The sequence below is a fragment of the Drosophila takahashii genome, chromosome 2R (genome assembly GCF_030179915.1).
Source record: "Drosophila takahashii strain IR98-3 E-12201 chromosome 2R, DtakHiC1v2, whole genome shotgun sequence".
Classification (NCBI taxonomy): domain Eukaryota; kingdom Metazoa; phylum Arthropoda; class Insecta; order Diptera; family Drosophilidae; genus Drosophila; species Drosophila takahashii.
In genome coordinates this window covers 41,465,754-41,489,024 of record NC_091679.1, presented here as the reverse complement: position 1 = coordinate 41,489,024, position 23,271 = coordinate 41,465,754, and the positions used below count along the sequence as shown (strand labels likewise).

At 40.3% G+C, this 23,271-nt stretch overlaps 5 protein-coding genes across 5 annotated transcripts in view; 4 read left to right on the top strand and 1 right to left on the bottom strand.

Annotated features, from left to right (window-relative positions):
• Positions 1-2,079, bottom strand: part of Fili (Fish-lips) — a 96,210-nt gene extending 94,131 nt beyond the window's left edge. Inside the window, exon 1 of the mRNA XM_070212392.1 lies at positions 1,530-2,079. The gene's annotated coding sequence lies outside the window, so the exon portion shown is untranslated. The remainder of the gene's footprint in view (positions 1-1,529) is intronic.
• A 7,381-nt stretch (positions 2,080-9,460) lies between these two features.
• On the top strand, positions 9,461-11,512 carry comr (cookie monster). Its single transcript, XM_017150457.3, has one exon. It carries the CDS (start codon positions 9,581-9,583, stop codon positions 11,369-11,371), a length of 1,791 nt encoding a protein of 596 aa, XP_017005946.2. The 5' UTR covers positions 9,461-9,580; the 3' UTR covers positions 11,372-11,512.
• Positions 11,513-15,123: 3,611 nt separating this feature from the next.
• On the top strand, positions 15,124-17,389 carry LOC138912384 (neprilysin-2-like). Its single transcript, XM_070213141.1, has 2 exons — positions 15,124-16,247; positions 16,309-17,389. Exons 1-2 carry the CDS (start codon positions 15,186-15,188, stop codon positions 17,191-17,193), a joined length of 1,947 nt encoding a protein of 648 aa, XP_070069242.1. The 5' UTR covers positions 15,124-15,185; the 3' UTR covers positions 17,194-17,389.
• A 920-nt stretch (positions 17,390-18,309) lies between these two features.
• On the top strand, positions 18,310-20,307 carry LOC138912232 (neprilysin-1-like). The gene is made up of 3 exons (XM_070212138.1): positions 18,310-19,368; positions 19,422-19,646; positions 19,996-20,307. Exons 1-3 carry the CDS (start codon positions 18,310-18,312, stop codon positions 20,305-20,307), a joined length of 1,596 nt encoding a protein of 531 aa, XP_070068239.1.
• Positions 20,308-21,230: 923 nt separating this feature from the next.
• On the top strand, positions 21,231-23,228 carry LOC138912231 (neprilysin-2-like). The gene is made up of 2 exons (XM_070212137.1): positions 21,231-22,283; positions 22,338-23,228. Exons 1-2 carry the CDS (start codon positions 21,231-21,233, stop codon positions 23,226-23,228), a joined length of 1,944 nt encoding a protein of 647 aa, XP_070068238.1.
• Positions 23,229-23,271: the final 43 nt, after the last annotated feature.

The window sequence follows — 23,271 nt, the reverse complement described above, 5'->3', positions numbered from 1 at the left end:
TCGTTTTTTCCCCCGGCTAATCTTTAAGTGGAAATCTGTTTGCATTTTGTTGAAAATATTAAAAAGCAATTTCTGTTCTCCTGCGTGTTTTTTTTAATTAACCCTCCATTCTCTCTCCTTGATTTTTCTGAACCACTTGAGTGTCCACTTGAGGTAAATTCTTTGCTCAGCGAGAGAGCTGGTTTCCCTTTTGTGCGTAAATATTTGTTCTGAATCTTTCTTACACAATTTCCCGTCAACTTGACACACACACATACCTATGCAACATACAACTGCTCACATTCACTAATTATTCTCCAAGCACTTGAACTAGATTTTCACCCCCTCATATTTTGAAGAACAATGTTCTTATTGTGACTCGAGACTTTCGAGCGACAGCTTTGGGTTAAGGTGAAAACAGGACCTTGCCTTAGTTACATTTTGATGGCAACATAAACATAGATGAAAAAAAAAATGCTGAAGAAAAATGTAAGCGGATTTAAAGTTGAATATTCTACCTAAATACAAATATAGAATCTATTAAAAATTAATACTAAGCTCAATAAATTCCAATAGTACATCAGAATCTAATATTTCTTCCTCCTTCACTAGTTATCTTTGATCTTTCTTCTTTTAATAACAACATAAATGAATGTATACCCATTGTTATGTCTGCATCCATCATTATTCCTGAAGCCTCCAACTCTATTTTGTTTAAACAAATGCCTTTGGGCCACTTGAAACTGTTTCAATAATGTTCGATTCGAGATCCACTTTAAATAGACGCACGTACCGAAAGGCAAACAAAGCTAGCAACTAGAAATTACTGTTAACAACTGCAGGAATAATATTTGTACATGCGTTGCATTTTCACGCCGCATAATTAGACAGTCGGGAAACAGACAGCCTTAACAACTGCCGCCAACTTCAATTTAAATTCAATGCAGCCAGCAAGTGCAACACCAACATTCAAATTAATTAGATGCCAACCGCAGTTAACAAAAAACGAAAAAGAGTACCTTTGTGCATTTATGCTAATCAAGTTTAGAGGGTTGGGTTCTGTCGAAGAGATGGTATCCGAAAAACCGAAAAGTCAAACATGGCTGGCATTCTGAAAATGCCGTTCCGACCCACTTCAGATTGACCATAAAGGAAGTGAAGAGGAGCGGCAGGAAAACTACTGGAAAAACTGCCAGCCTATTGACACTTTCAATGGTTCTTATGGATTTGCATTTTATTTCGGAAGCCGTAATTAATTTTATTTTTTCGTGAGCAGATTATTGCCTTTTTTCTAGGGAAGTGGTAGTTTATTCAAACACTTAAGTCCCCAAATATGGAAAACTAACACATACAATTTTGAACCCATTTAATGTACACGTAAAATGTCTTTTATTTATGGCATTTATTCTTTAAACAAATTGATACATATTTATTCTCAGAAGTACTGACCGTTTCAATAGGGATTAAACAAAATAAAACACATTTAAAAAGCAACTTATTGCAATGCATTCAACGCCTTCAACTAGAAGTTTTTTCACCGGCTCACTCACCTTTTAGGAGATAAACACAGCAACACAGATATTTCCAACTTTTTCGAACGGACTTTTGAAATGATGTCAAGGAATTTATTTCCGACTCAATTAATCCTTTATGGCGCTGGCTTTAATTGCAGTGAGTGCGCACTTTGCAACCGTCTATATAATTATATCGATGCGGTGTGTAATATTAATTGAAAATTCCTCAAATTTGCACGCTTGACAAAGCGTAAAAAAGTGGGGATGAGCCCCCGACTCCTGCTTCCTCGTCACTTATTGAATTCTAACGCACTTTGGTCACACTTTCCGACAGCTTTCAATATAATTGCTGGAATTTCTTTTGGGCGTTGGGGTGCGAAAGTCGCTGTCAACGGTTATCAATCAAGGCAATTACACGCACACAAAGGGCCAATAAAATCTTTAAAGCTACGTTCTCTGTTTGAATTTAATTCGGTAACTTTGCTCACTTTTGTTTGCACTCTTAATTGTGTTTTATGGCCCAAGCTAAACTTTTAACTTTTAACTTCCGTTTTAAAGCCAGCACGCGCACTTCCAATTGGCCAGCGAACTTTACGTAAATTGTATCTCAACGAGCGACCGAGCACAGATACTCTGTTATCCGTGAGATGAACCGCGTGAGGACCGCCTTGACGAAGATACAAATTGAACTGAAACAGCAAGAGCCCGTTTTCAACGAACCAACCACTTCGCCTTCCCAATTCGAATGGTTAACATCTGGAATTAACAGCAGGGGCTAACATTTAGCGGGGGTGGGTGCGTTTCGTATGGGAAAATCATCAGAACGAGATTCTAAAAGTTGTTTAACAGCAAGCTAACATTGTTCGCTCTCTGGCGTTCGGCTGAAATCGGTTTTATGGAAAAGAAATGCTGAAATCGTTTAACAGCGAGCTAACATTGTTCGCTCTCTGGCGTTCGGCTAAAATCGGTTTTATGGAGCGATTTCTCTATAGCTCGCATGCGATAAACGAATACAATCTGAGATATTCAAAGAGAGGACAATAAGAAAAGCCGGTGCATGGGAATTTATAGTGTTCTTCAATTCTAGTTGAATATTTCAACAATTTATTTTGTAAAGTATTTAATTGAACTATGATAATACAAGTTTAAATAAACTACTTATTTTATGTTTAGGCAGTTCACTAACAACTAGTTTATATTATTCGTAATAAATTCATTCACTTTCTAAAATTGTGCTATTTACAAATGTTTAAAAACTGATATAAAAGCGATATGTAAAATAAAAAAAAAAATTAATAAAATCAGTTTTATAATTTTGTTTGTAGTTCCATTTAATTTTCAACATTATATTCTCCCTTGATACTCGCAGACTTGCCATAAAAATCCCTTTATCTTGTTTGGCTACTTTTTATAGCAAACAACCCGCTCTCTGGTTTCTCTGGCTCTCTTTGTCTTCGTTTTGCCTTCACAGCTGTTTTTTGTTTATTTCAATAAATTCTCTCGCATTGTCTGATAAGCACGTGGATTTTTTCCCGATCCAAGAGAATTTATAAAGCGGCCACAGGTAGCAGCAGAATTAACAGAGAATGTTAAGTGGTTCTGATAAGACATAAGACAACTGTCAACAGAAAAATGTATTTCGGATTTCCTGACAACCAAAAAGTATAATTAAAATGAAGTACTGAAGTGATTTTAAAAGCAACGAAAGATGGTGTGAGTAGCTTCAAGTGGGCTCCCGCACTGCTGTCAGAGAAGGGAGTAAGTTCCCAATTTGATCCTCAGTGCAACTTTTAATATAATATCCCACAATGATCCCACGATCATTGTATCTCTAAATATAAAATGCATGAACCTTTTAGAGTACTCTGCAATGTCTATAATAGACACCTAATATCTTTAAATCTATAATACTATCCTACTTAGCAACTAATTAGTTTTCCTTTATGTATCTTGACTATTCGTATTTTGACCTGCATTTTGAAATTTTCTTTTTTTGTCCGCGATTTTTGTACAGTTACTTTTAGTTTTGTTGCTTTAAGCGAATCACAAAGCAAAGCGTGTGTTGCAGGTTTGGGCCTGCCAACTTTTACACTTTCAGAATGATAACAAGTGCACTGTGTAATACCACTACCGAGGGGTGCACTACGTTGCATGTATGTATGTACGTGTGATTAAGGGTGCACTATGTAGTTGGTAGGACAAAGGGTGCTCCGGGCTTTAACTTTAAGAACAGGTGCACCGAGAACAGATTGGTCAGACGTTCACTAATAGCCTATTTACACTGGGGTGGAGTTATGGGGTTATTGACATAACCCTATAGGCAACTAGATGTGGTCAAAAGTGAGGTACTAATCTTCTGTGGTATTTCGGAGTATTTTTTTATTTTTCGGTATATTTTGTATTTATTTCCTATCGTTGAAGGTCCATCCCTAGTAAAATAAACAACACAAACAAACACTAGATGTTTGGAGTTAACCCAGTGGAAACACTTTTTTGGAGTAATCGGGTTACTGGCTCACTCGATAGGTTACCCCACACAGTGTGATTAGACTATAAGTTGCATGAACTTGCACAGACACGAATGGATCGGATTTCACAAGACCGAGTCGTTAAGAATTTTAACAAAATGTTTCAGCGTGGACGCTAGGTGGTAACACTTATTGAATTTATCACTGTTTTCATCCACTTTCACATTCACTTTCTTTATGCAATTTTAGGTGGAAGTTTAATGATGTATGTTGAATAGCGTAATATTCTAAAATAATCAGGGTTATTCCACGAAATATTAGTACAACTTACTTTCTTTAATCAACAGCAAGGAACTGGTAAAAGAAAACCTGAAGAAAGGCCGAGGATGGCTGAAATTTTTGCCGATTTAATTTTGGTAGATCACTAGACTTAAGTCTATCAGTAAAGAAAATTTCTTCAGGCGAGAACGTCCTCACACGGCCAAGGTCCAGAACGGAAAGGCCGAATAATCGATGACCGCCAGATAGAAAGCTTGTTTATCGAAAACTGTATGACCAGAGTTACTCAAAATCGTTATCGAAATCGTTTTTATAGTGTTGTAAAGACGGACATTTTTGGAATGTTGTTCGGCCATTTTAATTCTTGGTGCCAGTTTTAAATTCTGGCGGGAACTTTAAATTGTATTAATATATTTCTTAGCTGCAATAATCTAATTAGGCAACGGAATCCATTAATTAAGTAGCATCCAATTAGCTAAATAAATACAACTTCGCACGCCCCGTTGACCAAAAGAAATTGCTCGCGGAATCGCTGAAATCATCCACACAATCAATTAAAAATTTAAAAACTCACAAACTAATAAGTAGGCGCCACACACACGCTTAGAAATTATTAGATATTATTCTGGGGTGGAAGAACAAGTAACCACATACATATACATATGATATGGCAGGGGGAAAAGTATCTGCCAACTCCCCATATTTGCTAAATCAGCAAATGTGTCAACCAAGAAGGGTGGGCAAAAAAAGTGCACGGGAATTCTGCTTGATGTAGAATGAAACGCATTAATTTGGCTCGTTATGATTATTGCCACGCCATGCCACGCCCCCTTCAGGACGCCCCTGGTTCGAAGCTGAAGGAGAAGATGATGCAGAGAAAAAAAATGTGTTTACTTAAACTTAATATTACAAAACTTATTAATTTTTTAAGAATCTGAAAATTTGGTATACATTTTAATTTAATATTTAAGGATAATCATTATTTAATTTTTTCCAGAAATGTTTATAGCTTATAATCTAATTCAAAATGATTAAGTATAATATTTTATTTATTAGTTATTTCAAATCGATCTTTTATTAAAATCTATAATTTTATGTCATAAAGATATTGTGAAAGTTTTTTAGGTGTAGCTTTCGAGTAGACCATATGGAAATGCCCTGAGTAATATGTTTGTCTGACTCTGCACAGACCAAACTCTGACCCTCATTCAGCGCCCTGCCCCCCGTAGCCCCTCGGTGAGCCCCTGGAAAGGGGGGAACCACCGCCAAAGGCGCACGTTAAGCGAATCGTGCACACGCCCCATGACGATGATTAATTACCTTTTTGGCTGCTCCGTTCGGTGTTGTCCCGAATGTATCTTTGTATCTTGTATCTTGTGCACATTTCACTTATGCACGCCTCACGCTCCGAAGGTCGGGGGTTTCGGGGGGTGGTCCCCCCTCGAGGGGAGGAACTTCGCTTTTGGGGGTTCGTTTGTCGCTGATGAAGTTGTATTATTTATCGCAAAATGATTTTTCGCACTTTCTGCATGTCTTCGGTTGTCTCTCCTACGTCTTCTTCGCAAGGAAAGGTGTGTAAAATGAATATGGAGGACAAGAAGAAAAAGATATAACTAGGAAAACGGATGCTATAACTTAAGTGGGACTTAAAATATTACTTGAGCAAGCTGAAATTTCCTGAGTAGATTTATATTTGCTACCAAATATTAAAAAAAAGTTTTTAAAATTAATTTTCCTTCTGGAACTACTTTCATAATTTATTTTAGGTAATACTCCATTAATATTCTACCACCGCCTCTAAAAATTTACGAACCGTGCCAACCACAAATAAATTCTAGGCCCAATGATCTTTACAGATACACTTTAGATATACTTTTAACAACCATAACTTCATGGAATAATTTCGCCTGTAAATATACGACCTCACCATGGCAATTCGACTAGCCTGGCTCATAACTCTAGATTGCATTATCTTCCATAGGATCAGGAAATTTAAGAGACACATGTGTTGCGCTCTCCACTTTCGGCACTCCGGATTCCTTTCGAACCAAAGTGAGGACATATCAAGTTGCCCTATTCGAGGACTGCAAATCGATTGAGGAACCCTAGAGGAGTTTCTATGGTATGGGGCATTGGGTATTTCACAGAAATTCGAAACCGCGCAAAGTCAATGAACCAAAACAAACGAAAACAAAAGGGGCCACCACCAAGATGGAAAGGAAAACAAATACAATGGGAAAAGGCAACAGAAAAAATACAAAATGCTCAACAATTTGACATCTGTTTCAACAATTTCGTAGAGCGAAAAGGAAAAAGGAGTAAAAAAGTAAGGATGAAAGGGATGTCGCGTAGATTGACTTGCACGGCAGACAAAAGGAGCCCGAAACTTCAACTTCAACTTGGGATCCCATTGAAAACTCCTTCAACTTAAAAAAACGAAAGCAAAACGAAATTCCCCTGAGTTCGTGTGACAAATGTCAAGGGTTAATGAGATCCCTTTTGCCAGTACTGTTCGGAAATGGAGTTGTGTTAATTATCATCAACGAACGGGAGTTTAAACGCTTCATTAGACAAAACAGTGCTACAAAGAGACAAAGAACCAAAAAGATACGAGGGGTGAAAGCGATACCGAAAAGGGAAATGAGTTTAAACATATTTAGTGAAAAATTTGTGGACAACGAAAATATCAAATTACCAAAAACCGGGAGTTGCCTTCTAGTCTTAACGGGAGTGGATTTTTTAGAGCACAAGCGATTGAGGGTCAGCGAAAAAAGGGGGAACATTAGGCCTTCAATTAGTCACTTTAAACATGGGTGAGAGATTGTAGATAAAGCAGGGAGATATACAGATATTTAGTTGAACTGATTTCGTTCTTGGAAATTTTTTACAAAGCGATTTGGGAAAAAAGATAACTTCTATTATTTATTATTTACAAATTATTTTAGAAACATATTTTATTTATCAACCCATTAATTTCTTTCCCTTTAGCGATTCCCAGAATTCCTCTCCCTAATGAACTTGATTGTAACCTCTTTCAATATGTTTAATTATGGTTTTTCTCAAGAAACAGATCAGCCGGATCATTAATAAGCATTGTGTTTTGAAAAATGATTTTTCTGCATGCTTTATGGCAAAGTGATATTTTAGCCGCTAACTGTCAAAGTCCACCACACTTTGGCCCTTAATATGCAGTTCCTAAAATTGGGGAAAATATTCATTTATTTTAATTAGCTCAAGCTTAAGGCGAAGAAAAGAAGAGTAGTCAAACAAGTTCAATGGGACCCCAAGGTTGGCCTTTTGGCATGTGAAATGATTGATGGATTGAAGCTCCATTGTCTCCACATGAGTCATTCGAAAAAGAGCAGCTTATAGAGAGTATCACTCGCTGCAGTGACGCACTTCGGAATAAGGAATTTAATCGAAATTGAAATCGTGATCGTAAAAATGCAATTGACAGGGAAAAGGGCGGAAAACAGCTGGGAAATTCGGGGGTAGAAGGTCGTGCTCGGTCCTCTTTTTATTTTATTGCTTGGAAAACAAAGGCCTGAAAGGAAAAACCGCTAGAGTAGCGCCCCATAAACCATAAAAATACATAATCTACGACCACTTGACACGCATTAAACAAAAACAAAACAAAATTGTGGCGGCGGCATCTTAGCATTTATATTTTATGAAAATTATTCGTCTGACGCTAGAAATTAAGCCGATCGACGGTTATCATTTGTCCAGATAAGGAGTACAATGTCGAAATATAAAACTGAAACCGAAACTCATGTAGTTTTTTTATGAATTCATATAGGGCTTCCGTCACACGACTAACTCAAATCATAAAAAAGCACAACAAAGAAAACTTTTTTCGTTCCGCCAAAAGTAAGAGCCACAAAAAATAGGAAGCTATGAAAAAAGTAGTGGAGGTTTCATTGTCAAAATCACGTGCGTGCTGGGGTACTTTTTTTTTACCCCCAAACTGGACTTGTAAATTTATTCGTCATATACAGCCGTCGTTCTTGTTATGCAGCTTTTCATGGGCTGCCCTATGTTTTTCAGAAGGAAATTACAACTTTGTCATCAAATTTGGACCCCGAGAATAACAACTAGCGCAATAAAAGAACAATAAAATTGGCGGAAATATTCGCAAAAATTAAATGAGCTTTGAATACATTATTAAAATAATTTATGCAGCAGTAAATTAAATTTTGTATAAAGATTAATAGCAAAAAGAAAAGTTATTGCCAATGAATAAATATAAGCACAGAGAAATATAATAGAGTATTCCAAATTTGTTGGTGCTTGAAGTCCTTCGCCACCTTTTTATTTTAATTTACCCCTGGTGACACGTGAAATTATTGTGTAAAAGTCCTGATAGTCGGCATTTTTTATGCCTCCACCAAAAATAATTGAAAACAAGAGGTCACATTCCGCAGTTCATTGATCCAAATAACGTACATCAGTCAGAATAATTTGGGGAGTGCGCAATGGACGCCTCATGATTAAAGGATGTTTATAAAATATTCATATAAATGTCAATTTAAGGCCACTCTTATTCAGCTATCTCTTTCTGATCAATTCCGCCCTCTCTCTTTCTGTCTCATTGACTGGTTATAGACCAGTTGAGTGTCAATGTTGGCGGCTTTATTGTTGTCTCGGTTTGGGTCTGCATTATTATTGATATGGCTATAGCCCATGAATCCCCAATTGAAAGGCTTCCCTTACTTTGCTTTTTGAACTCCGCCGCCCTTAGGAACAAAGGGGTGGGTGAAAAAACAGGGGGTTTTGGGGGTATAAATAACAATAGATTTATTGCAAACAATACATGAAATGCATTCAAATAGAATGAAATGGCTTTGTTTCGGATTTTGTGTTTTTTCTGCTCCTTTACTAAAGCTGAATTTGCGTAACTTTAATATTTAATGTAGTAAATGTATAGAAAATACATAATCTTAAAATAATAATGATAATAATAATAATAATATAATAATGTTTTTTATAAGAGTAAATAATTTTTACAATCTGGAAACTTTAAGTTTGGTAAAAATATAATTTTAAATATTTTAATGTGCTTGTTTCGTCAAAGTTGATAGGGATTTCTACCTCTAAATCATCGCTAAAAATGGTAAAGCAACTCTAATGGAAACACCTTAGCTAAAAAACCTTCCAACACTTTTGCCGAAACGAAAACAACTCCTATCCCCATATTTTCCAAAGCCAGGACAACTCTAGTTAGATCTTACTCTGTCGGTTGTCAATCAAACTATTTTTCTGGCTTGCTCGTTTGTACAAAAATTTGACTACGCCCGGCTAAATCGGTATCTGAAAATCTGTATAAACGAAGTAACTGTAATGTCCAGAAACCGAACCAATCAGCGCCGCCAACGGAAAGTGAATGAAAATGAGGGGCAATCGGCTGACGAGGTGGATGAATTCGCGGCGGCAACAAGTCGGGAAGATGAGGATTCACAGTCGGAGGAGTCAAAACTGCTGGACTTTCTGGACAGCAGGGAAGATCCGCAGGAGGAATTCGCAGCAAGTCCGGTGCGAGAGAAAAAGCCCCTTCGTCTGGCAGTAAAAACTAATTCCGCTTCCCATTCCAACAACAATCAAGAGGCCGTGGAAAACCGTCGAAGGATCTACCGCCAATTGGGCATTTATATTCACGAGTCGCAGCCCGAACATCCGCTAATGGGTTATCGCTTCGTCGTGAAACTTTTCCTGGCCACCGATAGCAGCTGTGTGGATTTTCTCAACTGGTCGGGAAAAGGAACTCAATTAGAGCTAAATTATCAGGGTTTGCAGGATCATTTGTCCAGCGGTCGTTCGATTTTCCACTGCCGAAATACCCTGCAATTTACGGCCCAGCTTTTGGCCCATGGATTTGAACGTATATGGTCGAGGGAAGAATCTGAATCTAAAGATTCTGTCTCCCCTATTTTGCTGTTCTATAGGAATCCCAATTTCGTCAAGGGTCAGCTGGGGAAGTTGGAGAAAATCAGGGAGGACAAGAAGGACTCACGATTGCCGAATTTACACCTCCCGAATTATGCTCATATTGCCAGGATGATCCGACGGGGAGATCTCTGTTCCACTTCGTTCACCTGCCTATCTCCCCTGCAGATAGCTCGATGTCACTTCCAAGCCCGCCTGGATTATCAGGCAGATTTGGGGGTCCTAAAGGAACGCAATAATCACGATATGTTGAACCAACAGATTATGACGCAATTGAATGTGAAGCGAGGACGCAGTGCCTCCAGTAATAATTCCCTTCCAGAACCAACGCCCAGTAAAGTTTCCCAGGCCAAGTTCGTAAAGCCCCACGAATCGGTCATCAATATAGGCATAGGTCAAGCGCCCGATTATGCGGGTTATTATGGAAAAGTGGAACTGTCCAAGGTCAACGACTTCTTTTCGGAATATCTTCCCCGCTATGGCAGCAAAATCACCGGCTACAAGGATATCGTAATGGATGCGACCAACAAATCGATTGGTTTCCAACAGAATCTGCCCATCGGCTTGAATTATTCGGATGACGAAGACGATGTTTTGGCCCCGCTTTCTTCCGGCTTGGATATGGATTTTCTTCCTTCCACCTCGGCGGCGGGAAAAATGAAATCTTCTGGTCGCAAGGTGGCTGAGGGGGATTTCGATTTCGATCAGGCTATGCAGGACCTTCTAAAGAAGGAAGAGGACGATGATGATGATGATGTTCCACAGACCAGCAGCAGCAGCAAGTTGAAAGCGAAACCCAAGCCAAAGGCCAAAGCCAAGCCCACAAAACGTGTGGCCAAACTGCTAGAATCCAGTTCTAGCGAAAACGAAGAATCGGAGGAGATTGAAGAGAAATCGAAAGCCAGAAAGCCGAAGAATATCCAATTGAAGACTGAGGAAAATGGTATCTCCTATGTTGTGAAAATCGAAGTGGACTCCGATATGCCGGAAAACGATGAGTCGACGGATAAAAATGTGAAGGATCTGCAATACGAAGAGGATGATGACGATGACGAGGAAGAGGAGGACGAACTGGACGAGGAGGACGATGACGATTATGTTGACAAATACGCTCCATATAGAAGTGCTCCAGAGCCGCCGAAAAGAAGGCGTTATGATCTTCGCAACTCTAAGCGAAACCCTCCATAAAATGGTTATAATATACCTTAACAGAAATAGGAAAAAATATTAAGTTAAATCAATTTTAAGCTAAATCTAATGAAAGACTGCAAGACTGAGTGAACTGCATTTCCTCCCTCAAAACAATTAAATGTTAATTAGTCGCTTACAATTTTGATTATTTTTGGATAAATGGTTTAAGATTTTAATTAAAGGGTAATATTAATCTTATTAATTTAGGTAAAATAATTAAAATCTTTAAAGTTTGAATATTTTTTTTCGGTGCCACATTTCTCATCTCCTCCTGACCATTCACCTCAGCCATATCTTTTGTTTATTCAACTAAGACCCCATTCCTTTAACCATCTTCCATTCGGCATATCTAAACCTTCCATTATAACAGCTTTTGTTGGTCTCTTTCGAAGGCAATAAGTTTGGACATATGGGCAATTAAATCGCCTATCGCCCTTTGATCTCTCACGCCCTCAGTGCCCCATTACCGTGGCCAATCAAAAGTGTAATATCATCTGGAAATATCTTACCAATTCGAACCGAGCTCCCACACAGACTCACTCTAAAGCAGAGACAGAAAATAAAGGAAAAAGGCAGACAGGGGCACAATCAGTTGGATGTTTACAAGTTTTATGAGCCACCAAATAACAAGATGAACAACAGGCAACCGAAAACGAAACCAGAACCAAAAGCGAGACCTAAACGATACTTGATTTCGAAGGGACTCCGATTCGGATTTGGATTTGGTTTTGGTTTCGGTTTCGGTTTTGGGTTGGGACACTCGAACATTCGCATTTGCAAGAGGCGCAAAAAGTAAGCGCTTTTTGTATATAACTCAGCGTGAGCCGAGACACGATTTTTATCGTCTTTAATTTGCTTTTTATTTGATATCATATTTCAAGACAGCCGGACGGCAGGGCGAAGCTGTTCGGGCTCACTCCCCAGAACTTTTGAGCGATGAAAACAAAAGCCGGTATCCTCTTATGCACTCCACTCCCCCGAAAATCCCACCGAAAGCGATTTTTCGGTTGGCAAAGCTAAAGAGGAACCTTGAGTCGAGACGTCATAATGTCATAAAAATGTCACATACTTTTAATAACTTTATGACAGCTACAAAATAATAAACAAAATGCTCTGACAGCAGCACACGAAGGCGAAATGAGAGAAGCCGAGGGATTCTGCGGTTGAGTTCTTTTGGGAGTCGTCATAATGAGATGTGTCATGTTTTGCCTTCTGAGAAATGTTTCTTGTCCTCCATTCCGGTGGCTTTTGCCATGATTGCCCATCGAGGAGCCTCCGTTGACCAGGCTGCCTGCGCCCCCAAGAGTCTCAATTATAAACATGACAGCCTGATTATTAAATTTGATGTTTAAATGATTATCCAAACAGAAGAAGGGATATTCGATATTAGCTGGGGTGTACACTATCCAGCATGTGCGTTAGGAAAAACATCAATAAAGTAGGCTCTTAGGGGATAAAAATATCAATAAGTTATGAGAAAAACATGAACTTGACGACTACATGAAAACGTGACATTGAAAAATGTGTGAAACGGCTAAAATTTTATTTAAAGAATTTAAATAAAAGTTTATTAAGTCATTTAATTTTTATTTTTTAAAATGTTATAATAAGAAAACAAGATGGGGGTTTTTGGAATATTTTACGATATTTTGCAATAATTCTAAAACTCATATTTAATTTAATTAAAAATATTTTGTTTATTCCTAAACCAAAGTCTTGTTCTTTTCTTCTCACGCATTTATGTATTTAATATAATCCAAGCTCGCACGCAGAAACACACCTTTGTGGCCCAAGGTCCGCAATCTCAGCTTTAGTTTCAACGCATAAATTCGCTTTGCGACAAAGCGAGCAAGTATTAAATTATGGAGCCGGGAATAAAGTCAAGACTTTTGCTGCATTATAATGAAGTCGATGGCGGGGGAGGGGGGGACAGAGAAAGGCCCTCCGAATGCAGAGTTATTAAATGCCAAGTTATTTGTCGTTTAGCTGGAAATCCATGCAGGTCGGCAGTACTTTAACTTCTGAGACACACAAACTTTTTTCGAGACTGCTTTATGGTTTTGAGTAGGAAATCTTTACGAGTTTCTGGTGCGGAGACAAATTTATTGGCAACGCATTAATGTTTTCTTTACTGTTCTCCTCTCTTTTATTTTTCCCGTTTTCGGTCTGACTTTAATATGAAGTCGTAAAGATTTTTAATGATTCAAAGCGATGGTAAAACTATTTACATATGTATCTTTATGCTTTATGGGGGCCAACACGAACAGATATCTCCCTAAGATTTGGCAATTTGTCTTCCGATGGGAAAATGCCAACCGAAATGAGGTGTTGAGTGTGAGTTATGTGGTTATAAAGCAGGAGAATCTTAAATAGGTGGGTATGCAACAGATGAAGCTTGGAAAGTGCATTTCACAAATATTATCATCACTAATTGGGGCTATTATTGATGAAAAGATCTCTTAGCCATCAAGTTTATATTGCTCCTTAAACATTTTACAATGCCCCAATCCAAATTCAAACTCTTATTTTCCCAAAGACAAACTTACTAACCTTAACTCTCGATTACCAGCAAATCGAAACTCAATTTACCAGTTCCCCCGAGTAAATAATTTGTTGTACATTTGTTAAAAACTTTCCGCTTATCTATATGCCTTTTCCGAATTCAACTTTATAAATACTAAACTAGCCACCAATAGCAGTGAAACTTGCTCCTGTGAGTTTGGCGTGTCCTTGGGCTTTCTTTCCATTTTTGCGAGCAGGCAGAGGGTTATTTTATGATTGCACAAATGCGAAATGCAAAATGCATAACAATCACAATTGCACAAAATATTTCGCCAGCAAATTGGGATTTATATGTATGAGATATGGCCTCGTTCCATCTGCTCGGCAAACTTTCCTCCAAAGAGGTAAAGGGACCGAGGTACTTAGCTTACCTTCAAGTGTTGTAACCCAGTTTCGAATTGCTTTTTTATTTGCCAATGGCTACAGTTAAGGATGTGGTTATGGATATGGATGTGCTCCCCAGGGGATGAGTAAGGCGAGTCCAAAGTAGTTTATGCAACATTTGCTAAAATCTACCCAAAAAGTTGGCGCAAACTTTTGATCGATGTGCGGGATGGCTGCAACTATGTGTGCACTTTAAAAAAATTACTTCAAAGTTGAAAATATGATAGTTTTTAATTTAAAGAAATAAACCGATTCTATCTCGGGTAACCGGCACCATTTTTTCTATTATATTAGACAATGATATATTCAATGCCAGGTATTAAAACAATTTATTCAATAATCGAGGTCTGGTTTCCTAGTAACCAAGCCAATTCAAATGCTGCTTATCGCACAGAAAACGGAAGCTTACGAAATTTTGATTATACCCCTACTAATTTGTTTTTTTTTCGAGCCGCTTATCGCAGAGAGATGAGGAAGATCACCAAATTCTGATTTTTTATACCCCTTAATACAAGTGTAATGTAGCAGCATAGAAAAATCATAAACATGTACCCCTCTTCTTGTCTATTCGGCTCAATTTCAATTGTTGGGCCATGAATCCTTCTATTATTCTTCCTGGTGTGAGTTTTGTTGCAAGTTGAACAAGGGTGGCCAATACTCCATATAAAATCAAACAAAAAAGCATTTACGAGGCTGATTTAATCTAGGCAGAACTAACTATAAATAAATAAAATACAAATACAAATAAATACAATCAGGGCACAACTAACAATTGTTGAAAGCTGACAGTATAAAGTCGAGCTCTGAGCTGGACAGTCGGCCCTTCTGTTTGTTAAAATTACGCACACCAGCTCCGCTGATTAGCATGGGATTACTCAAGAGCAGTTTTCGGTGCTCGATAAGCCTTAGTTCGGTCGAACTACCGATCTACTTGCTTTTACTAAGCTTTTCCTTGACATTTGGCAATGAACAGAAAGTGATAAGGAATTCGGAAACTGATTACTCCCATGCGGAGCTCGTGAAGTCATATATGAACTCGAGTGTGGCACCCTGTGACGACTTTTACGAGTACGCCTGCGGTAACTTCGAAAACATAAGGCCGGACCGATACTCCCGACGGGAAAACTTAGGAAAACCAGGCTACGTACTAGATGACATCGCGAAGGAACTGCTGCACAGGATGGATCTGGCGGAGTCTCTCAATGTGTCCAGGGAACTGAGGGTGGCCCAACGATTCTACAACGCCTGCCTGGAGGCTGATCTCCATCCGTTTCCTGCTGCCGATTCGCATTACCTCAATATCATCCGGTCGATCGGAGGTTTTCCAGCGGTGGATGGGGCAGCCTGGAATGCCTCCAACTTCAGCTGGTTCAACATGAGCGCCCACCTCACCAATTACGGGGCACGGGGTATATACTCTGAGGTACTACCAAATAATGGGAGATCTGAAGTGTCCTTTGAGGTGAATTATTTGGGGTTTGACGCCCCCGTACAGTTGGACAACATGAAAAAACAAAACAAAAACAAATCCTGGGCCTACAAACGCAACGAGCAGCGCATGCGAAGATACTTAAGATCCTTTAACCTCACAGAGGCTAAAATTGCAGAAGTGATCGACGGTGTTTTTGTGTTCTGGCGAGAGGCACTAGAAGAGGAGTATGCAATTAGGTACGGCGTACCGTTTGACGTTACTAATTATTTCGAGATCATCTGGAACCAGAGCGAGAAGCGTGGATCTTTTAATTCCGATTTACAGATAAGGGATAGGGTCTGTATCCGGCACCCTGAGGCTGTGGCCAATTATCTGGCCATGCAATTGCTCTACACATTCGACTCCAGTCTAAAGGATATTAAGAACCAAAGGGATTATTGCACTACAAAGATGCGAACCTCCATGTGGCCCCTGTTCAAGAAACTCCATTTGGCGGTAAGTCTAGTAAATAAAATATAAATAAAATAAAAAACTATAAAATAAAAATATATTGCAGGAGAACTTTGATAAGGAAAAGCGGTCGGAAGTGCTTAACATTGTGCAGGAAGTCCGAAAGAGCTTGCAAACTTTAGTTGAGGAAGTGACTTGGTTGGACTCGGAAGCGCGAAAGAAGGCACTGTTCCAAGTGTCCGCCACAGAGTTTCATTTTGGCACACCTGCGGACTCCTCTCTTACCGATCAGCTAGTCCGGGAGATTCTCCGCCTGGAAGTAGTCGACGATAGTTACGCCGTGACCAATATGAATTTGCTCCGCCTTCAAGTCGACATCCAGCGTTTCAGAATCCGCCACCCAAGGGAAGACGTTAACAACACTAAGCCGTGGAAGGCGATTTTTGGATTTGATAAAAACATTACAAATGATAATGCAATCGTCGAAATCGATGCCGGCTTGCTCGAGCCTCCTTATTACCACCGTTCATGGCCGCATTCCCTAAAATTCGGCTCCTTGGGTTTCACGCTTGGCGAGCATCTCACCACTTTCCTCCTTTTTTCTTCCTTCGAGAAAATGGATCTTATATATAAGGACTGCCAGTGGAAAACCTTCAGTAAGCACCTCGGGCCGAAGGTCTTTCAGCAATTGTATTTATATACCGACAGCGGGGGATTGAGGTCGGCATTTGAGGCTTATCGCAGCCGAAGGATGCAGACTCTGGAGGATCCTGAACAGAAGATGCCAGGACTTGATTTGCTGCCAGATCAGCTCTTCTTTCTGGGATTTGCTCAGACGGTTTGTTACGATTTGAGGGCGGCCAACTGGAGTCGCCAGCCAAAATACAAACTTCTGAGTGACTTATCCAACAGCGAGGACTTCTTACAGGCCTTCAACTGTCCCGTGGGATCTGGAATGCGTCCTACGAACCAAACTTGCCAAGTGTGGTAATCTGAAGTTACCTTGAAAACTTGCCACCTATAGGTGTGTATACACACAAAAAAAAGCATTGCATATATGTAAATTTCAGGTCATGCAAAACCCATATTGTTTTTACATATCAAATGAAAATTTATCTTAAATAATGTAAAATCGATCTACGTTTCATATCGATTTTTAAAAATTTTTTTAATAAAATGTTTACAGATTAAAATATTACAGACACATTTTAAAATCGTTAGGGGCGTGGCGCTCGAATACAATATACCCTTTTACTCTACAAGTAACGGGTATAAAAAGTTAGTTCCGGTGGAACTCCCTCCACACAATGTGCTGCTGTCAAGACATATATATCATTGATCAGTAAAAGCGATCTTAGATCAGAATCACAGCCATCCAGGGATATTGAAGTTGTGCTCGATACTGGAGTAGAAGCCGGTGTAGTTGTTGTGGCGGGTGGTAAAACATTTCCATGATTCGGCCGAATTCTCATTTCGTCTTGGCCAAAGCACAAGCCGCAAAGTAACATGATAAAAATGAAATGAAGCAACTAAACTAGATACTCTAATGCATGCCTTAAAGTTGAAAATATGATATTTTGTAATTTAAGGAAATATTCAATAATCGTGGTCTGGTTTTCTAGTAACCAAGCCAATACGCACAAATTGTTTGTAAAAATGCTGCTTATCGCAGCGAGAACGGAAGATCACGCAATTTTTGATTATTTTTACTCCATAATCGTAAAGAATTAGAAGAGTATTAGGCTTACAGACACTTGGGTTTAAATTATTGGGGTAAATGTGTTTTTCTTTATATTAAACAAATAATTTTGAAAAAAATTACATTGTTTTGAGTTGTATGAATCTGGTTGCTGGATTAGGAATAGGAAACTCACAGTGGTTTTGTTATAGCTACAAAGAATTCCGTTGCAATTAACGTATTAGAAAATTGTTGGGTATCCCGTTGCCGACAATACCCAAATTCAGACCTTATGATTAGATTCAGATCAAGGCGCCACTAACCATTGGTTTGGATCTCGTTGACAGTACAAAATCGCGCTCTGAATCGAGCAGTTGTGACATCTTACGGACAAGATTGCAACACCACATTACTGGTCCACTGATTAACATGGGATTACTCAAAAACATATTTATGTGTTCGATTAGCCTAGGTTCGATCGGGCTGCTGATCTACTGGCTTACACTTATGTTTTCACTGAGCGGGGCGGTCGAACAGAAAGTGATAACGAATTCCGAAACTGATTACCTTCACTCCCATGCGGAACTTATGAAGTCCTACATGAATTTGAGTGTGACACCCTGTGACGATTTCTACGAGTACGCCTGCGGTAACTACAGACCCACAACACCTGACCGATTCTCCAGACGGGATCACTTAAGCGACATAGGCTACTCACTGGATGACATCTCGGAGGAACTGGTGCATCTGGCGGAGTCGCTCAATGTATCCAGGGAGCTCAGGGTGGCACAAAGACTATACAATGCCTGTTTGGGGGCTAATCTCTCTGTGTTTCCTGCTGCCGATCCGAATTACTTAAAACTCATCCGATCGATCGGAGGATTTCCCGTCGTCGATGGTGCCGCCTGGAATGCTTCCAACTTCAACTGGTTCAACATGAGCTCCCATCTGACCAATTACGGGGCTCGTGGTCTGGTCCATGATACTCTTCGGTCCGATTTGCCTCATAAAACGTACTTCTTTATGGGTGATCTGGGTTTTGACCCAATCGTTCAGGCGGACAACATCGATACGAATTCTTCGCTCGCCTACAAACTCAACGAGCAACGCATGCGCGGCTACTTAAGAGCCTTTAACCTCACAGAGGATAAAATAGCAGAGGTGATCGAGGGGATTTTTGCCTTCTGGAGAGAGGCTCTAGAGGCGTTTAAGAAAGATGGCTCCTGTGACGATAACTATTTCGATGTTAGCAGTTTCTTCGAGATCGTCACGGCTAAAAAGTTGAAGGACCCATGGGTTTGCAATCCTCCCTTCGTGGAGATAGAAAAATTGAGTGGCCGGCACAGTGAGGCTATTGCCAATTACCTGGCCATGCAGCTACTGTACACATTCGATGTTAATCCGGAGGAGATAAAAAACCGTAAAGATTACTGCACCACAACGGTGAGATCCTCCATGTGGTTCCTGTTCAAGAAACTCTTTTTGGCGGTAAGCTTCAATAACAAAAAATAGGATCTAACTAACAAATTGTATGTTTACAGGAGTACTTTACTGAGGAAAAAAGGTTGGAAGTGTCCCAAATTGAGCGGGAAATGCGGAATAGCCTGCGAAAGTTACTTAGGGAAGCCGACTGGCTGGACTCGACTGCTCGACAGGAGGCACTGCTCAGGGAATCCCAAATTCTGCCCGGCATCGAGTCCATCGACGACCCATTTCTTTCCACCGATCACACCGATCTCTTAGTCCAGGAAATTCTCCGCCTGGAAGTAGTCGACGATAGTTACGCTGCGACAACTATGAATTTTCACCGCTTCAAAACTGAAATAGATCGATTAAACACTCGCCACTTTAAGGAAGCACGATACGCCAACAAAAGTCGGAGGATGCAGTTGTGGATATGGTTTCAGGCATATTTCGTTATCTTTGGAAATGGTGTTTATATCAGCAAAGTTTAGCACCTTGGGCTTTAACGTTGGCGGCAAACTTACCCGTGAACTCGATTCCTTCCTTAAATACCAATACCGGAAATCAGAAACACAATATAGGGTGCGAGAGAAAAGCTTTATGGATGTCTACGGTAAATACGCGATCCCGGATGAATATACCGATTTTCAGTTTATGAAACCAGCTGTCGAAGACGGGGCTTTAAGGCAGGCCTTTGAGGCCTACCACAACTACCTTCTGGGTAAGGATCCTCCACGGAGTGGAACCAGCGAGGAGATGCCCGGGCTCGACCTGTCGCCAGATCAGCTCTTCTTTCTGGGATTCGCTCAGATGATTCGTTCCGGCTACAAGGAGGACGAACAGGCCTTTGCAAGGAATCGCGTTCTGAATGATCTATCCAACAGCGAGGACTTCTTCCGGGCCTTCAACTGTCCCTTGGGATCTGGCATGCGTCCTGCGAACAAAACTTACCACGTGTGGTAATCACTATCGGACATCAAAATCCAATCAAAAACTAATTATATCACATTTTTGCGGCTTATCGAAATATTTTTTCGCCTAAGCGACCGACTTGTTTTTAATAAAGGGCAACAAATAATTACCTAATCATAAATTTAATTTGAGTTGCTATAATAATCATTTTATTGTAATAAACTAAATGTTGATTGTTTTTGTAAATTAATAGGAATGATCTGCAACGGTATATAAGCTTTGGATGGCCAAAGCTAGCATCCTTTCTTGTTTTTAAATTCTCCGACTGATGTTGATATTTATTGTATGTTAATTAACTACCCATACCCATTTTATTTAAGGAAGCAGAGGTATACCTATATCTAAATTTCGGGACCATCTACATATCCATGTGCTCAGACTTATTGATAACCGAGCCATACCACTACCAATTTTTCTGTTCCCGAGACGCTAATCGCAGAGGGACGAGGAAGTTCACCAAGTTCCGTTTGTGTATACCCCTTAATAACAGTGTAATGTGGCAACATAGAAATAGCATAACCACGTAGACCTCTTCTTGTCTATACAGCTCAAGTGAAAGAGTTGGGCCACGAATCCTGTTATTATTCCTCCTGGTGTGAGTTGCGTTGCACTTTTAAAAAAGGTGGCCAATGTTTCATATCATTTGTAAAGCATTCAATAAATTATTAAACAAAAAAAGCATTTACGAAGCTGATTTAATCTAGGCAGAACTAACCATTAAGTTAGTTTTAAAGAACGTTGGGTACTACTGGGTGTCCCGCTGTCGACATTTCACAAATTAGGCAATTACTTGGCAGATCCATTCATGGCACAACTAACAATTGCTGAAAGCTGACAGTATAAAGTCGAGCTCTGAGCTGGACAGTCGGCCCTTCAGTTTGTTAAAATTACGCGCACCAGCTCCGCTGATTAGCATGGGATTATTCAAGAGCAGTTTTCGGTGCTCGATAAGCCTCAGTTCGGTCGAACTACCGATCTACTTGCTTTTACTAAGCTTTTCCTTGACAATTGGCAATGAACAGAAAGTGATAAAGAATTCGGAAACTGATTACTCCCATGCGGAACTCGTGAAGTCATATATGAACTCGAGTGTGGCACCCTGTGACGACTTTTACGAGTACGCCTGCGGTAACTTGAAAAACATAAGGCCGGACCGATACTCCCGAAGGGAAAACCTAGGAAAACTAGGCTACGTACTAGATGACATCGCGAAGGAACTGCTGCACAGGATGGATCTGGCGGAGTCACTCAATGTGTCCAGGGAACTGAGGGTGGCCCAACGATTCTACAACGCCTGCCTGGAGGCTGATCTCCATCCGTTTCCTGCTGCCGATCCGCATTACCTGAATCTGATTCGGTCGATCGGAGGTTTTCCAGCGGTGGATGGGGCAGCCTGGAATGCCTCCAACTTCAGCTGGTTCAACATGAGCGCCCATCTCACCAATTACGGGGCACGGGGTCTATATCAGGAGGTGCTTCCACATTATGGAAGATCTGAAGTGTCCTTGGCGGTTAATTATAAGGGGTTTGACGCCATCGTTAAGTTGGACAACATGAAGAAAAACAAATCCTGGGCCTATAAACGCAACGAGCGGCGCATGCGCGGATACTTAAGATCCTTTAACCTCACAGAGGCTAAAATTTCCGAAGTGATCGACGGTGTTTTTGAGTTTTGGCGAGAGCTACTTAAGGAGGAGAGTTCATCTAGGCCCGGCGTAGCGTTTGACATTACTAATTATTTCGAGATCGTGTGGAACCAGAACGAGAAGAAAGAGCCTTTGGATTTCGATTTACCGATAATGGAAAAGGTTTGTCTCCGGCATCCTGAGGCTGTGGCCAATTACCTGGCCATGCAGCTGCTCTACACATTCGATGCCAGTCTAAAGGATGTCAAGAACCAAAGAGATTATTGCACTACTAAGATGCGAACCTCCATGTGGCCCCTGTTCAAGAAACTCCATTTGGCGGTAAGTCTAGTAAATAAAATATAAAAAATAAAAAATAATAAAAATATATTGCAGGAGAACTTTGGTAAGGAAAAGCGGTCGGAAGTGCTTAAAATTGTGCAGGAAGTCCGAAAGAGCTTGCGAACTTTAGTTGAGGAAGTGGCTTGGTTGGACTCGGAAGCGCGAAAGGAGGCACTGTTCCAGCTGTCCTCAACAGTGCTTCAGTTCGGCACACCTGCGGACTCCTCTCTTACCGATCAGCTAGTCCGGGAGATTCTCCGTCTGGAAGTAGTCGACGATAGTTACGCTGTAACCAATATGAATTTGCTCCGCCTTCAAGTCGACATGAAGCGTTTTAGCACCCGCCATCCAAGGGAAAAAGTTAACTACACTAAGCCGTGGGAGGCGATTATTGGACTTGATAAAAACATTACAAATGGTAATCCAATCCCAATCGTCGCAATCGATGCCGGTTTGCTGGAACCTCCTTATTACCACAATTCATGGCCGCATTCCCTGAAATTCGGCTCCTTGGGTTTCACGGTTGGCCAGCATCTCACCACTTTCCTACTTTTTTCTTCTTTCGAGAAGTTGGATCTGCTATATAAGGACTGCCAGTGGAAGGCCTTCAGTAAGCACCTCGGGCCGAAGGTCCTTCGCCAATTCTATTTGTATAACGAGAGCGGGGGATTAAAGTCGGCCTTTGAGGCCCATCGCAGCCACAGATTGCAGACTCTGGAGAATCCTGAACAAAAGATGCCAGGACTCGACCTGCTGCCAGATCAGCTCTTCTTTCTGGGATTTGCCCAGACGGTTTGTTACGATTTGATGGCGGCCAACTGGAGTCGCGAGCCGAAATACAAACTTCTGAGTGACCTAACCAACAGCGAGGACTTCTTACAGGCCTTCAACTGTCCCGTGGGATCTAGAATGCGTCCTACGAACCAAACTTGCCAAGTGTGGTAATCTGAAGATACCTTTAACTGTTTATTGCTTGTGTATACAGTTT